At 35.6% G+C, this 15302-nt stretch overlaps 2 protein-coding genes and 1 pseudogene across 4 annotated transcripts; all 3 read right to left on the bottom strand.

The window, feature by feature from the left end:
* Positions 1–1353: 1353 nt before the first annotated feature.
* LOC111298394 (ferredoxin--nitrite reductase, chloroplastic pseudogene) lies at positions 1354–4180 on the bottom strand (annotated as a pseudogene). The gene is made up of 4 exons (XR_016328455.1): positions 4175–4180; positions 3980–4048; positions 1805–3063; positions 1354–1661 (listed from the first exon to the last, which is right to left on the bottom strand). The product of XR_016328455.1 is annotated as a ferredoxin--nitrite reductase, chloroplastic pseudogene (transcript).
* A 711-nt stretch (positions 4181–4891) lies between these two features.
* LOC111296230 (glycoprotein 3-alpha-L-fucosyltransferase FUT11-like) lies at positions 4892–9751 on the bottom strand. Its single transcript, XM_022890418.2, has 7 exons — positions 9011–9751; positions 8246–8406; positions 7385–7626; positions 6638–6742; positions 6105–6261; positions 5728–5955; positions 4892–5456 (listed from the first exon to the last, which is right to left on the bottom strand). Exons 1-7 carry the CDS (start codon positions 9407–9409, stop codon positions 5201–5203), a joined length of 1548 nt encoding a protein of 515 aa, XP_022746153.2. The 5' UTR covers positions 9410–9751; the 3' UTR covers positions 4892–5200.
* A 152-nt stretch (positions 9752–9903) lies between these two features.
* On the bottom strand, positions 9904–15291 carry LOC111296208 (cold-regulated protein 27-like). 2 transcript variants are annotated; one of them, XM_089745501.1, is made up of 5 exons: positions 14775–15291; positions 12422–12601; positions 12110–12335; positions 10675–10792; positions 9904–10567 (listed from the first exon to the last, which is right to left on the bottom strand). In XM_089745501.1, exons 1-5 carry the CDS (start codon positions 14925–14927, stop codon positions 10546–10548), a joined length of 699 nt encoding a protein of 232 aa, XP_089601627.1. In that variant the 5' UTR covers positions 14928–15291; the 3' UTR covers positions 9904–10545. The 2 variants fall into 2 exon arrangements, with proteins under 2 accessions (XP_089601627.1, XP_089601626.1); XM_089745500.1 differs by having other exon boundaries at positions 10680–10792; positions 14775–15285.
* Between the last annotated feature and the right edge of the window lie 11 nt (positions 15292–15302).

Here is a 15302-nt window from a genome sequence, read left to right as displayed (position 1 = left end):
AATTATAATGAATAATATCTCATAAATTAAGCATGAATCTATACAAAAATTAATCAAATTGATTTGGTTAGGTTAATTGAAAATCTAGATATTCTAGCTGTTGATATTACCAACCAAAGTACGCAAAGTAATGACGTAACTTTATTTATAGTTACAAAATTTTGAGGTTCCAAACAAGGAAAGAAGATATAATAACGTGGATGGTGATAGTTGCATGTTCGTATTCTTAAAGCTTTTTATCAACTGAGAACCAATAACATTGCGGCTTGCGGATAGGCATAAGCAATTCAATAGATTCATCATCTCATGTCTCCTTTTTGTATGAGATATTCTGAAATTCTAATGGGCCAAAAAAAATCATCTAGGGAAAGGGAGTGCTTCAAATTCTTCTGTGTCTTTCTCCATGCTTGCCCTCACGCCAATGTTAACATTAAGCTAAATTTGACAATCTAAAACATGATATAATTACATGATATGAATAAAAAAAATAAAAATAATATAATTTAAAATTTTTAAAAATATATAAATAAATTTAATAAAACAAAAAAAATTTTATATTTTTATGTTAATACGAATTATAACACATAATTTTTATATAAAATATGATATAAATATATGAATTATCAATATTTTATATAAGATAAAAATACGAATTATCATATAAATGTATGGCACAACTTTAGTATTACCAATGTGTTTGTCCCACGTAACTTGGTGAATGAAAGAAAAGTACAAAACAAATCAGAATAAATAATCGTTTTAGTTCAATTATAAAGTTGCACCATCACTTTTTCCGTACTTTGGAATAAAAAGGTAAGGCTAATTAGGGGGAATAAGAATACAGCAAATCTGGAATTATCAAAGGAAACAAACAGAAGAGAGAGTGCTCAAGATACCAGAATGATGGTGATATCCACCCAGAATTGGCCAAACTTCATTTTTTCCCCGTACATACGAACAGTTGTATGTAGCAATTGGCATTAAACTTTTATCCATTTGATAGGAATCCTTACTCCTTTGCTTGAGCCCGTAAGGCCATAAGTATTGCTTGACGGTAATTCACCACATCCTAGCCCAATGAGAAAGTTCATTCACCAAGAAGAACACTTCCAACCCTGATCCATGCAGCCCATTAATATGCGGTTGCGGCATGCCAGTAAATGACTGATCTGTCTTCCTTGGTTAGAACTAAAAACGAGGGGAAAATAGTTGTCCCATGGCTTCTTTAGATTGTTGGGGACTTGGGTTGAAGGCATATCTTTCTCGAGAAAGGAACTTGGTCTGCTCCCAGAACAGGGTGATCGAGATTAAACAATGAAAGAACAAGTATTTTAATGGTTATCATCTCTAATATTCAACTGAAAATATGTTACCACTAACTTTATTTCGATACATGTCAAAATTTTACATATATGATCATACAAAACCCATCATCATCGAGCAAGCGTGTTAGAAAAGGACATGTTTTCACTTTGTCATCCCATTGATCAAAGTTGTCCAAATCAATTCTCTTCTCGAAGGGTCGTTTGAATACTCAGATCCTCCAATTTGAAAAAAAAAACAAAAAAGGAAAGAAAGAAAGAAATCTAAAAGCAATAAATGAACTGGATTGAACCAGCCTTTCACTTCTTCCCATCTCTTGGCCATCTCTCTTCAATGCCCTGCATTTTAACAAAATTTTTAAATGATCGGAGTATTACATTTACATACTCATGCAATTCAGGAACCAATCCAATACAAAAACAAAGATCCCTTATAAGCAACCTTATTTTCTACATAATAATTGAGAAAAAGTGTTACTCACCTGTTCATCAATCAGCCACATAATTCCTGTCTTCTGTCTGTTGCCCCTGAAGCGAAGATCCCTATAGGCTTCTAGCACAGCATTGCAAACTGGGATCAGATCATCCGCTGAGACCCAAGCATCAAGAGGAATGGCCTCTTCACATCGCTGGGCACTAAAGAAACCCACCAACTAGCAGATTGAACCCAAAGCGTCCATCTTTTATGGCAGGCATGTAGGCAAGATCATTGATGTGGGGTTTTCATGAAGATCATGAGAACCCAAAACACAAAAGCATTCCACTTCCTTGGTCTGTTCAAACGAAACTTAATGTAGAAAATCAGACAAATTATTTTCCTTAATACTTGACAGAAACATAGTGTCCTGGAATCGGGGCTGTGCTAAACAACGTACACAATTTAGAGATGGTTGGGTTGCCACGAGAATTGGCAGTAATGAATTGGGATAACAAGTTGGTGTAAGGAAGAGTGTCAACAATCTCTTCTGGGTCAAAGCCAGCCAGAGGATTGCCAACAGGGTTTCTCACATTGTCCATGCCACTCTGCAGACTTGTTAAGCCTACTTCTTCAAGACCCTTGAGTATTTCTTGCACATCAGGCAGCACCACTCCCCGAATTTGCCAGTTTTGCCTGGTTGTCACGTCAGCACACCCATCCTTCCCAGTTTTGCCTACATATCTTGTTTGGGCACTTGTCGTTACCCCATTTGGTAGCTTCGGTCTCATCATAAATCTACCATCTGCCGCCAATAATAGAAGAAAATTACAACAACAACAACAAAATTATACTTCAATTTTGTAGCCTTATCAATCTCCTCCATTGACGTCTTAGCAAGTTCTTGAATCCCTCCTTCCATGAAAAGCTTCATGGGGTCTTTCTCAATCTTCACTTTCTCGAGGGTTGATACCTTCTCTAGACTTACTCTTTCAACACAAAGTACCCATTTCTCTCTTCCACTCTTGGCTCCAACCTCCCAGCATCAACCTCCACTCATGCTGGTGCTGTCGTCAGAGCGGCAAGAACCCATGTTTTAGGCCTGGAAGAGGAAGTAGATGGCAATGCTTGTGGTGCAAGGAAACGAACTGGAAGGGAAGACGTGTGGAATAGTTGTTTGAAAAGTTCAGACTGACATACAAAGAGTTTGGAATAGCCAGAATTCTGGTAGTGGAAAGAGAAGCGAAGGAAGAAAAGAGTTTGGACATTGTTGTAATGGAAAGAAGGAGACCTTAGGAGAAGAGGGCACGGGACTTTTGGATGGTGTTACGGGTCAGTTCAGTTCCTAAATAGGACGTTGGAGGAAGGAGATGAGAAACATGACTATTTGTAGTAGTACATGCATTTATTGGCCATTGGGAATAAAGAGTTTAAAGCCTTAACAAGGTTTTTATTGGCTTTTTTCTTGTTAATTGAATTGGAAGAAGACTTTAGGTTCTTTAAGTTTCATAATAGAAATGAGTAAATTAAAATTGATAAATTCAAATTTTCATCACATATATCAATCGTATAAAATTTTAAAAAGTTTTAATAAATTTTAATATGTTTATTAAATAAATATTTTTAATAAAAATATTAATAAAATTTTTACTATTAAATAAGTATAAATTAAATTTAAATTATAAATAATACTTTTAATAATTTTTACATTGAATTTTATTAATTTATCAGTTTTAATTTTTTATTAAAAATTTTATTTACTTATTTTTAATAAAAAATTTTATAAATTTTACTTATAAAATTTCATATAAATTTCGTTTTGAACCGTGGAAATCACTTATTAAGTGCCAATGGGTTCGGCCTCTGGTTTCCACATTTGGGTAATATACCAGGATTCATCCGAACCCAAAGCATTTTTTTTTTTTTGTTTTCAAGAATTTGATTGCTTGTTCCACTTAAATTAATCAGCCTTTGAACTTATAATAAAAAAGTCACTCTTCACAAGATGTAGAGTGTAGACTAATTATCATTACAATTACGATACCTAATTTATTTATATTATATAAATGCAAAAGTAATAATGATCTTATCATTCCACAAAATGTTATTCTCCATCACATCAAATAGAGCAAACCCTTTATTTTTTTGTCATACCCAAAGATATATTAAAATAAACAATGGGAAAAGAAAATTGGAAAAAAGTTGCATATGTAGTGGCAAAGTGACCGAGGGGGTGACCAACACATTTTGTTTCTCTAACAGGAATAGGCAAAGGGAAAGAATGAGAACAGCGTTTCAGAGTTGAAGAAACCTGAACCACACGAGATATGGTTTATTACAATACCTTTTAAAATGAGCCAAGAGGCACTAGCTTGACTCGCCGCCACAAGTTATAGATCAATCTTCGGTTTTGGTTTCAACTTTAACATATAGAAACAAACATGTGGCCTACAGACAACCAATCCTTCTTCCCTTGCTTTAACCAATTGAACCACGCCAGACCGCAATGTTTCGCTCTTCAACTATTCACTTTTTGGTTGCTTTTCTGCTTTTTGGTGCATATTTATTTCTTTTGCTCATATTCAACATTTTACATTTGTCTTTCTCTGATTATATGTTTCTTGTTGCTTGTCAGCATGCTGATCTAGTGGTCTCTTGGTTAATTTGTAATTAAGGTGGCAAAAAATTTCAAGGCTTTTCTTTTTTCCCTAACAGAGACAAAAAAAAGTCAATTTTGTTGTCCCTATTGGTAAGAATCAACTTCAAGACAAAAAAATATTTTTTATCATGGGATGGAAATTCTTTACATTATTAAGTAAATCATGTAGTATTCTATATTTACTGAATGCATGAGTAATGATTCATAAAAAAAGAGGACGAAAAAGAAGATAAGGGAACAATGGAGATCAAGGGTCCAGAAATTTTGTTGTCCACATCCGAACAAACTGCATGTTATACTTTATCTTCCGGGGACTGACAGGTTTTATCCTGATGGTTTTCATTCATGGCAGAATTCCCCACACAAAAAGAGGTAGGACTCCAGACTTAAGCCCCAGCTCATTGCTGAGACAACCTGGCCTAACAAAATTTTATTAGAACTCAGGAAGATTCTCCAGGAACAAGTAAACTTATACACAGGTGACTCTAACGTATCTAACTAATTCATCCAATAATTTATCATGCTAGGAAGAATTCTGAAGCTAAAACTCAAAGAGTCAGATGAATTGTGGCATGATCTAAAACTAATTGAGCCAACCGTATATTTTAACCATGCTCATTCATGTAACCTAGCAACTAATCAATGTAAAAAAATTCACGAAATTCTTACAGGAAGCATTTGATGAAACTCGTAACCTGCATGAGGTTACCTTGATCTCTCAAGAAATATTTTCAACAAAAAGTGCTGATCTGATATTGGGAATCCATCGTCCATGCTCAAAGTTGAGATAATGCAACCTTCAATCTAGACAAATATGACTTCAAACTTTGCACAAGGGTTGTTTTCAATGTAGAGCCTAAGATCGCCATCCCCTTTGAATTTGAAGGTAAATAAAGCCTGTCTCTGTGTCAAGCCAACAGGATATATTCTGTATATTTTTAGTTCATCCCCTCCTCTTATGCTTTTGGGTCTTTCCAGCTTCCAAACTGGCACGTGTTTCAGAGACTTAAACTTCATAAGCACTGCAGCCTCCAAGGCCTCTAGAGTCATATTGCCAGACCTGCTCATCAATGTCAGAAATAAGGATTCCTTTAGTTTCAAAATTGAAGAAAAGCTTAAGATGCATGATTCTTGACAAGGCAGAAGCAGTCAAAGATAAAATAGCCATGTATCATCAATTAGGTGAAATGAATGCAACACAACGCTAGATAATTTCAACTACTTTTCCATTGATTGTTATGTTCAAAGAAAGTCTAATTGAGTCTGGATAAAAAGGATCAATAAAATTGTTTTGCAACAATGAACTAATAGCTAAAGTGTACAGGGGCTACCTCAAGAAAATAGAATCCATCTCAAACCTCCCTCGCTCTCTTACATATAAATGATACACAGTTTCTGATCCTCTGGTACACTTGCAGGGGCGTTTCTTGAAGTCAGAGCTCTTTTCTTCTTTCTCCCGGATGACGGTGGCCAAGTGAATGCACAAACGGCATGATGAATGAACTGTGGCCATATCCACAAGGGCCTTGAAAGAATCAGATGGGCCTTCGTACTTCCACCTAATGCATGGATATCTCATTGTCAACAGGACTCATGATGAAACCAAAATATAACTCCAACCATCAAAGAATCCTTGTAAGAAGGAGAAATGGGTGGCCGTAACTATTCCATAAAAAGAAACAGGTTTCTTGTAAATTGGCATATTCACCTTAATGATTGATTATAAGCATCAGGGTTTTCCGCAAGGTACTTCATTCTTCTTGCAACTGACTGAACATCGTCCAATTCCTTAATATGTAAAACTGAACCAGGAGAAGGAGCAAAATCTTCAATATTTGGAGCACCAACCACCACAGGTACAGTTCCTACAAATTTTAATGTTTCCATTAATCAAATGGTGAAACCAAAACCAAACGGTATTGAACATTCAGGTTGAAAATGAAAACGCATATGAATCCTTTCCAGCAGGGATGGCAATTTTCAGAATCCTATTTCTCAAAACTTTGCCAGAAATTAGTTATACCAATTGTTTCTCACTTTTTGGCAAAACTTTCTGCATTTATTCCAAACCAGAATTAATTCCCTATGGAGACATTTAAATTCAATTTCAGAGACTCAAGTAGAATGAAGTTTTCAAACATCAATCAAAAGGAGCCAAGAACTGAAAAGAAATATTTCTGTCTATCAAATCCTGTGTCATAATATAACGTTTTAAGGGGCCATCAGAAGTAATGTTCATACCTGCAACAAGAGACTGGAAAAATTTTTCTGTGACATAATCCTCCTCAATGGAGTTTTCAAAAGCCAAGCTAAACTTATAGTGTTTCAGAGCTTCCACTTTGTCCACTGCAAAATTTACAGAAATATATTCATGTATTACTTTACACAGTGCACATGAACATGAATGAGGTGAGTCACTGAAGTTTGTGCCTCAATCCACTCTTTAAGCTCTGCATTTGTGCAAAACAGTTTCCCCCAAACAGTCATTTGCTAGAATGACTTATAACTTTTTGTATAGCAATTGAAATAACAAACTGGCATTGATATCCACAGCAATTAATGTGTATAGATTTAGATACAGCATGTATACTATGTTGAATATATATATGCATACAATATTACAAAGACAATAGATAAAGAGGGAGAACACCAATCCTGCATGAGCAGAAATGGTGCGTTGGCTAGAGTTGTATCACTGGAAAAAATTTTATGATCTTTCACTATTTTTGAGAAACCATAATCATTATAAGAGTAATGCACTGAAGAGTTCAAGGTTGATTTTCCAAGGTAAAGAATATATCTCAGGTACAGAGAACTGGTAACCTCAGAAATGCAGGGAAAGTTTTAAAGTAAAAGAAAACATAAGACATGGATCACTTATAGTTTACCTCTAGGGTATTCCACGAATTAATTATCATTTAACAATTTAACATTAGAATTCAAGCCAGCATATAATTAGTTTAAATATCAAAAAGCATAAAAAGTCACCTCTCTCATTGCGATTTCTATGGCAACCACCATAAGAATCTATCTTGATATTTGCCTTTTCAAGGCCAACAAGGGCATCTAAACGAAAGTTGCGGGCACCACAGTTAGAAATGAAAGCAGCTGCAATGGCTGTCTCAGTTTTCGGCATCACTGGTGCCATGATATCATACTCAGCCCATGAAAAATATCCAACAGGAACATCTGATGAGAGGCTAGTTGTCATTACAATATCATAACCCCTCCTAATTCAAAAGGAAAAGGAAATGAAACTGTTAGTTTTACACAGACTTCCCTATTAGTTAGAATCCACTTTGGAGCCCAGCTTTGTAGGAGACTTATCCAATGATATAATTGGCACATGTCCAACAGTTTGGGGGGAAATTGTTGAGTTCATTTATACCCAACATTTCCACAAGAGAAGCCAGCTTAATTACCAAAAGAAGTTAGTAGAATTACTGAATTTTTTTGTCAGAAATCCTATAAACTGTTAGTAATTACATAAACATATTAGATGTATTGCTAAATATTATGAGGAAACGTGTATAGCCATGTCAATGAGCCTAGAGTCTTGGAAACATGTTTGTATTGAAGCATCGCATTAATGTTGGTGTCCACAGAGCATAGCTTCTAAGAGTAATTCACAGAAAATATCTTATTTAATAGTATGAAATTCACTTGCATAGAGGAGGTAAAAGCTTGTTAACAAGAATATTGGGAAGAAAAAAGTACTTAATAGAGTATCACAGAAGTCCAACGATATTCAGGACAAAATCTTTGTTTGTTTCAAATGCAACCAAGTCATTATAAAAATCTTTGTTCGTTTCAAATGCAACCAAGTCATTATAGATTGTGCTTACCCACCGTCTTGCCATAGCAATATTATTCTGTAAATAGTAGGAAGCTGATTCCATTGAACGCAGCACACTAGCTACTCCAGATTTTTTAGGCAAACCAAAGGCAGCATCGGGTTTCTTACTCGGATCAAATCCAAACATACAACTCAGAGAACAAGTTTTCCACTCCTACATACCAAGAAGAGGAAGTCATTAATACACAAGGAGACATGATTAAACCTAAGACCACTTATTTGGATTTACTAAAGTTCCCAAAGCCAACTAAGAAATTCAACTTCTAAACAACATCAAAGCTCGGAAGAATGATAAGCAAAATGACATGAACATTTAGAGTGGACTAGCATCAGTATCATTTTAATTCCTAAAGTAATAGAGTAGAAAAAATGGAGGAGATACCTAGGATAAACACATATATATTTCTCTGACTTCCAAGACAATTCCCTTGGCCTCAAGAAAAACTATGAAGATATGATCTTCACTCAAAAGCAATAATACATAAACATTATGTTATCTTCATTTTCCTGTATGATTTCTGTCAAATCGTGGTAAAATGGGCAAATAACACTTATGGATAACCTCACATTTCGCAGATATATCACTCTGAAAAATTAACAATCTTAATAGCTAAAGGTTCAAAATCCAAACAGAAAATCAGTATAGTGCCCAATACGCTATATTATCTAACGAACTAGCAAATACCAAAAAACTAACATTGATCATACTATCATGTTACTCAAAAAAGAAAAAGGAAGAAAAGAAACAGTGAAGAAACCTGCTGATCACCAGAAACCCAGATGGGATCCTTGCCAAAATCCCTTGAATAAACCACGGCATCTTCTCTCTCAAGCCATTCCTCACAGCTCTCAGCAACTGAGTTCTGATCACCATCCAAAGCTTGAATACCAAAATTTTCAACGCCAGCTACCTCTACTTCACCAGAAGAGTGTGATTTATAGAACATCTCAGGCCATGAATCCAAAAAGGCAGCGTTTTTAGCCATATCAAGACGACCCAGAAACACAATTTCAGCTATGACAACAAGGGCCACAACTAAAGGCATCAAATTGAACCATTTTTTCTTGTTGGAAGTGGATGTAGAAGATGGCAACCCATCAGAAAAGGGCAACCCTTGTTGCGTTCTTGGCCCTCTAAGATTTGAGACAATACCCATCTTTCAAAAACAGAGCCTTTTTCCCTCTTTCCCTTTCAAATTTGAAGTTTGAAAGAAGATAAATTTGGTTCTTTTCCAAGGATTTATCTGTTTATGTTACTAGAAAAAGTTATTCATAAGTTGTCCAAGAAAAAACAGGAAAAGTTTACAACTTGGTAGTTAACGGAAGGACGTAGATATTCCTCGTTCAAAACGTCAACGGAGTTGGGGTCTGGGATGGCGTTCGACTTCTACTTGAGTTCGAATTTGGACGCTAGCTAGCGTAGCAACAGAGGAGGCTGAGGTGAGGCCTAGTGGAGCAAACACTAAAGAGAGGCTCTTCAATAGTTTCCCCTCGTTTTCCCCCTTTTTTTTTTTTATTAGATTACATACATATTTTAGAGAAATTAGTATTACAATATTTTATTTTAATATAGAGAAAAAAAATTTACACTTTCTTCAAATTTGGTTTTTAGTTACAGTCATAAGGGTTTAAATTTTAATAACCTTAAATACAAAAAAAAAAAAAATTTTTGTTTGCATTTACAATATGTCATCAAGATTCTGAATTAATATGCAGTAACAATGTTACATCCGGAGAAAATTAGAGTTTAGACACCAAGGACTAACATCATTGGCAGCTCCAAAACACCCTTTCCTATCAGCTGTTTGTAAATTGCATTCCCCATCTACTCATTGTGCCAACCGGCTGGCTTACACGGCTAGCAGAAATTAGTTAGCATGCAAGCTAGGTATAAGCAAATAGCAGTGCAGATCCAATAATAAAAGAGGGCAAAAGAACAAAAGAATTCTTCCTTAAATCTATGTCAAATCTTCTAACTGCACAATCACCATGTTGTGCCCAACAAGTGTGGCCATTCAGAAGATAATCACCAGCAATCGGTTCCTCGTTCGAAATTTTCTCCCAGCATTCTTCTTCAAACAAGCAGCGGGTACAAACTTGCTGAATTTGTCACTTGTCTTTAGGGCCAACATGTATCATTGACTCTTTTGGTTCATGGTAGTAATTTAACTCTCCCTTAGAAAGTGACGTATGTCAGACTTTCGGCAGATGAAGCTCTCCGGGTGCTTTGACAGAGATTTCTTGTTTCCTCTTTTTGCAGATGTATTACTAATGATTGAGTCATCTACTGAATTTAATTTTCCAAGTGGCACAACCTGAAGAAGAGTTTCATGGGTAATACAATTGAGATTTCCAAACATGGAACATCATCTCAAACAATTTAGAACTCGTAAAGAAGTAGCAGAGACAGTTAAATTTTAACCTTACTTGACTGTTGCTTGAAGCATCAAGCATTGTCACCATCTTCAAGCGTTTTGCCCCAGTCACACAGCTGGTATTTTCTCTTTGGTCTTCATCCACAAAATTCTGATCTGAGAACTCTATAAAAGACCAAATACTTGAGTTTAACAAAAAATACAGCAATCAATCCACATTAACAAAATAAAAAGTTAAAAATTTCTCAGGGAGCAAACAAAAGAAAATAAAATAAATTTCTCTTCAAGAACTATCAAATGAAAAGTATCCAGATCGCAAGAAATTCTGAAATCACATAAAATAAGAGAAATTTACCAGAAATAAAGGAATAGCCAACAGATACTGGCTACTGTACAAGGAATTAGGGAGGCTTAATCACAAGTCCCTTGCATGGTTTCTCATAGTAACCCAATTAGATCCCCCATATATAAAAATAGATTTAGGGCTATAGCCTATAAAATATCAAAAGTTCCAAATCTTTTTTTATTGCTTCAACTCTCGTGATCTCAATCTAATAGTTCTTATTTAACAAAGCACTTTAAGATCTATATTGCAGATGACCAAACCATCTAAGATTATAGGTAGGAAGTTGTTTTTACCAATTTGCTAAACCCTTCATTTATTATCCTCTCTTTTCTTGTATAAGCTCAATACCCTTTCTATAAGTGAATTTATTGGGATGTTTTATAATCTCCAAGCTCTTAGTAGATAAAGCAGGCTCCTCTAACGACCATTTTATAACATTTTCCTTTCAACTTAGTACAGCAAAACCTGGTCATTTCATTGTGTTCCCTTCAGCTTGATCTTACTGAAACAGAATTCCCCACAAGGCAGCTCTCCATTTTGAGTCTGTTAGGATGGGGGTACAGTGAGAAACTGGGGTTTTGGTGTGGTGGAGGACCTCCTCAGTCGCCACCGCACCTTGTCACTGAGCCAAATGGGCACTTCATCCAATCCGTACTAATCCAACAAATAACATCCTCTATAAGTCCTTCCTCCAGAATCAATCATTATCTCCAGTAGCAACAAACAACAAAATCCACACAGATATGAAAAAGCTGTTACATTCATTGTGAAATTTGGAAGCGCCACTGAACAATGGCAACCACTCATAAGACTTTACATCAGTAAGATCAAGTTGCTTTCACCAATCATTATAAGTTCAGAGAGAGAAAGAGCCAAAATTATAGGCCTTCACTGGTGTTAAACCATCTACATAACCCAAAAGGCTCATTCAAGAAACATTTCCATCAAAAGCATAATAGGAGAATACAACATGTTTGTTTACGAAAATCTCCACGCAAATGATGCATGTTCATGGGAAAGTGCAATGCAAAAGTTAAAAGCATACACAGCTAGCATGGAATAGGGAAACTCATCACAGAAATGAATAAAAACAATAAGAAGAGGAAAACATGCTAGCAGATTGAGGCTAGATTTACCAGTGGTGCAGCCACCCAAGTTTGTATTACTTCTCAAGTAGATTCCATCACTGGAAACAGCAGTTTCTCTTGGAACAGGAAATGTTGCTGAGCTGCTTTTGCCTGAAGACACAAAATGATGTAACCATGGACTTCGCGAGATATCACTAGAATCAGCAGTGCTTTCCAAAGGGTCTTTGCTCTCACAGTTTATCTTACGGCAGCAGCAATCTTGTAGATCCAATAACTGAAAAAATGACAATTAATTGAAGCAAGGCAATTAATTGAGGTAACACCATAAGGTGAAGATGACAAGCAGATTAAGCCTCTGACCTGATGAGAATAATTATGTCCTTTGGCTGGCAGTTGTGCTGTTGGACATGGCTCCCATATTTCCTCTCGTGGGTGACAGCCACGCAAACTCATAGAACAATGCAACTGCTTAACAAATGATGCTTCTAAGAACTCAAGATACGAGTTGTGCTTCTCATTTGTCCAAACCATAGTTTGACCCTGCTAAGTTAAAAATTAAAATAACAATTGAAACCAATAAAGCTGAACACAGAAGGAAGGCTTTAACCTTAAAGAGATAAATTGAACACCATATATTGCAAGGGGAAAAATTCAACCATTTACATAAGACTAACTAATAAAGAAAGACGAGTTTCCTCAATAAGAGGACATTCTTTAACTAACCATCCAATCCACAATGACTTCAAATAGCTCAAGGATCATTCTGCTAGGTTCTACCAAATCTCCCACCTTTTTGGATTTCTTGGATAGATTTTGTTATAGGCAAACAGTTGGCAAAAGGTGCTCAACAAATACTTAAGCCTAGGTTGGAAGAACTAGGTAGTGCAAGAGGAAATTGCAATACTAACCGAAGGAATCCAGGATTGCAGTCCTGAAAACTACATGAGGAAGTTGAAGATGACCAGACAACTAAAGCTGTTCATGAGAAATATTGATAGCAAACTAAGGATGTACAAGACATTTATGATGCTTTGAATAGGGAAACTAATCACCTCCAGTAGAACTCCATCTTATATACTAAATGAATTAAGGAAATGGAAGTGTTGAACTTAAATAGAAGGAACTAGAACATGCTGCAAATCTACAGGGAACTAGATCCTAGTGGTCATAAAAAACAAGTATGTACTTTGTCTTTCTCAAAGGGGCAGACAACAGATCTCCATAATAACATAATGATCCATAGAAATAACTTTTTTTTTTTTTTGGGGGGGGGGGGGGGGGTGCTAGTATGAGATAAATCAATAATCACTTAATCCAAGAGGACACTATCTTCTTCCATTAAGGGTGTTGTAATACACTTTTTCTATCCAAATGCTTAGCCTTGGGCAAAGAGAATGACATATAGGCTATTTTCCCACAAATCTTGCATTCAACCTCAGTATGCCCTCAAGATTCATATAGCATGTATTAACAAGAATGTGGAATACTCCAGATCATTCACCCAACCTTTGGTCTCAATCAACCATTTTATTTGGATACTTGTTAAGAAAAGATGAGATACTGGTCCAATGGAAAATGCCTAAAATAAATTTGAGATTTCACTTTAAAAATGTTTCCGAAACATAAAAGAACTGGACAACGGATCATAATAGCATACAAAAACTAAAAGTGAACAGTCATGAACAAAAATGTAGCCAAATTCCACATAGAGTGAAAAACGGAACTTTAAACCTGCTTCCACTATTAAATTTTTAGAAATTCAATCTTCTTATGGAAAGAAAAAGAAAAATTAAACCCAAATTAGCAAATTAAGCCACCTCGATTATCCATTTTATCATATTTCCAACAAGCAAGTAGAGGGAATGAAGAGTTGCTATGTTCTCTCCTGCTCTATTTGGTGCACTAGAAATCACAGGCTGATCGATAGAGAACCCAAGTTTTGAGCTCATCACAGTTGCTTTGCTGGCAATTCTTTGAAATTATATCCCTTTTTCATTAATATTGAGGACAAAAATTTCTTAAACATTAGAGGAGTTGCTTCCAACAATTTTTATCGCCACAAATATCTCAACCAAGTAACAGCATATGAGATATCAAAATTTTGGCTCTAAGATTGGCATTTTAAAGAGTATGATTAATAACGCAATATCTAAAGCCATAGAGTACAATTATGAAGAACTACAAGATTTTGCAGTAACCGATGGCCCCCATTAAACAATTGATTCCAACAACCAGCATTTAATTGTTGCTGAATAAAGAAATTAGTTATAATTATAATTTTTACTGTGAATTTCCATTTCCCTACTCCAAAAACGTAATTCACATCAAATTATTAAGCATTATAAAACTGAGATCTCAATTAAAAGATTAGTAGATTCCAAAATTTAAAGAAACTGAAAAGAACTCAACAGATTGTGACGGTCTATTCCAAAAACGAAGATTTATTAAAATAAAATGCTTAATTATAATCTTCATTTTTGAAAAATAAAACCTCATCAATGAAAAATATAAATGAAAAAAAAACTGTATGCAACTTCTAAAATCAGCCTCATCGACTTAAATGAAGAGATCTCCTCTTGTCTCTATTATTCCATAATTCATAAAAGAAAACAACACCGAACAAATTTTGTGCAGTCAAAATATAATCTCATTACCATATCACTAAAAAAAGGTGCAAAGCCATAATTCAGTCAAAAAATGAAAGGAAAATTACCAGTCTTGCATTTGCAGTTGGATCTCTGAAGCTCTCAATGGCTACGCCAGAGCCAGAGGAGTCCGAGTTCGTTCGAGTCAACTCACTTACACAAGCCTGGGGATCTGAAGACGGATCCGGAAACGGAAAACTTCGCCGGAGATTGTCTCCCATTGTATTTTCCTTCCCTTTTTTTTTGTCCTTTGAAATAAAAATTAAAAAAAACGTGAAAATTGTTTAATTTAAAAAGAAAATTCTTCCTACAATTTAGCAGAGAAAATCGAGATAGGAGAGGGAAGAGAACGGCGATGTTGTTCAGTTGTTGGGGTTGGGGCCAATGAAGGCTCCACATAGCGACGCTTTAACACGTGTCATCCTCAGATAGGTGCCACGTCATCAAAAGCGATAATATCTTCGGCCAATGTCAACCAGATATTTATTTGTCTCCCTGCCTTAAGGCTTCGCTGTTTGCTCGCCTACCCAATTCCAATTGCAGAATGGAATATTCGGTGACTCGAAACTGGGCTTCACGCGCTCTTTGTATTTTTG

The sequence above is a fragment of the Durio zibethinus genome, chromosome 16 (genome assembly GCF_047325235.1).
Source record: "Durio zibethinus cultivar Kanyao isolate XHJ-2024 chromosome 16, ASM4732523v1, whole genome shotgun sequence".
NCBI lineage: Eukaryota > Viridiplantae > Streptophyta > Magnoliopsida > Malvales > Malvaceae > Durio > Durio zibethinus.
This window is presented reverse-complemented; position numbering and strand designations above follow the sequence as displayed.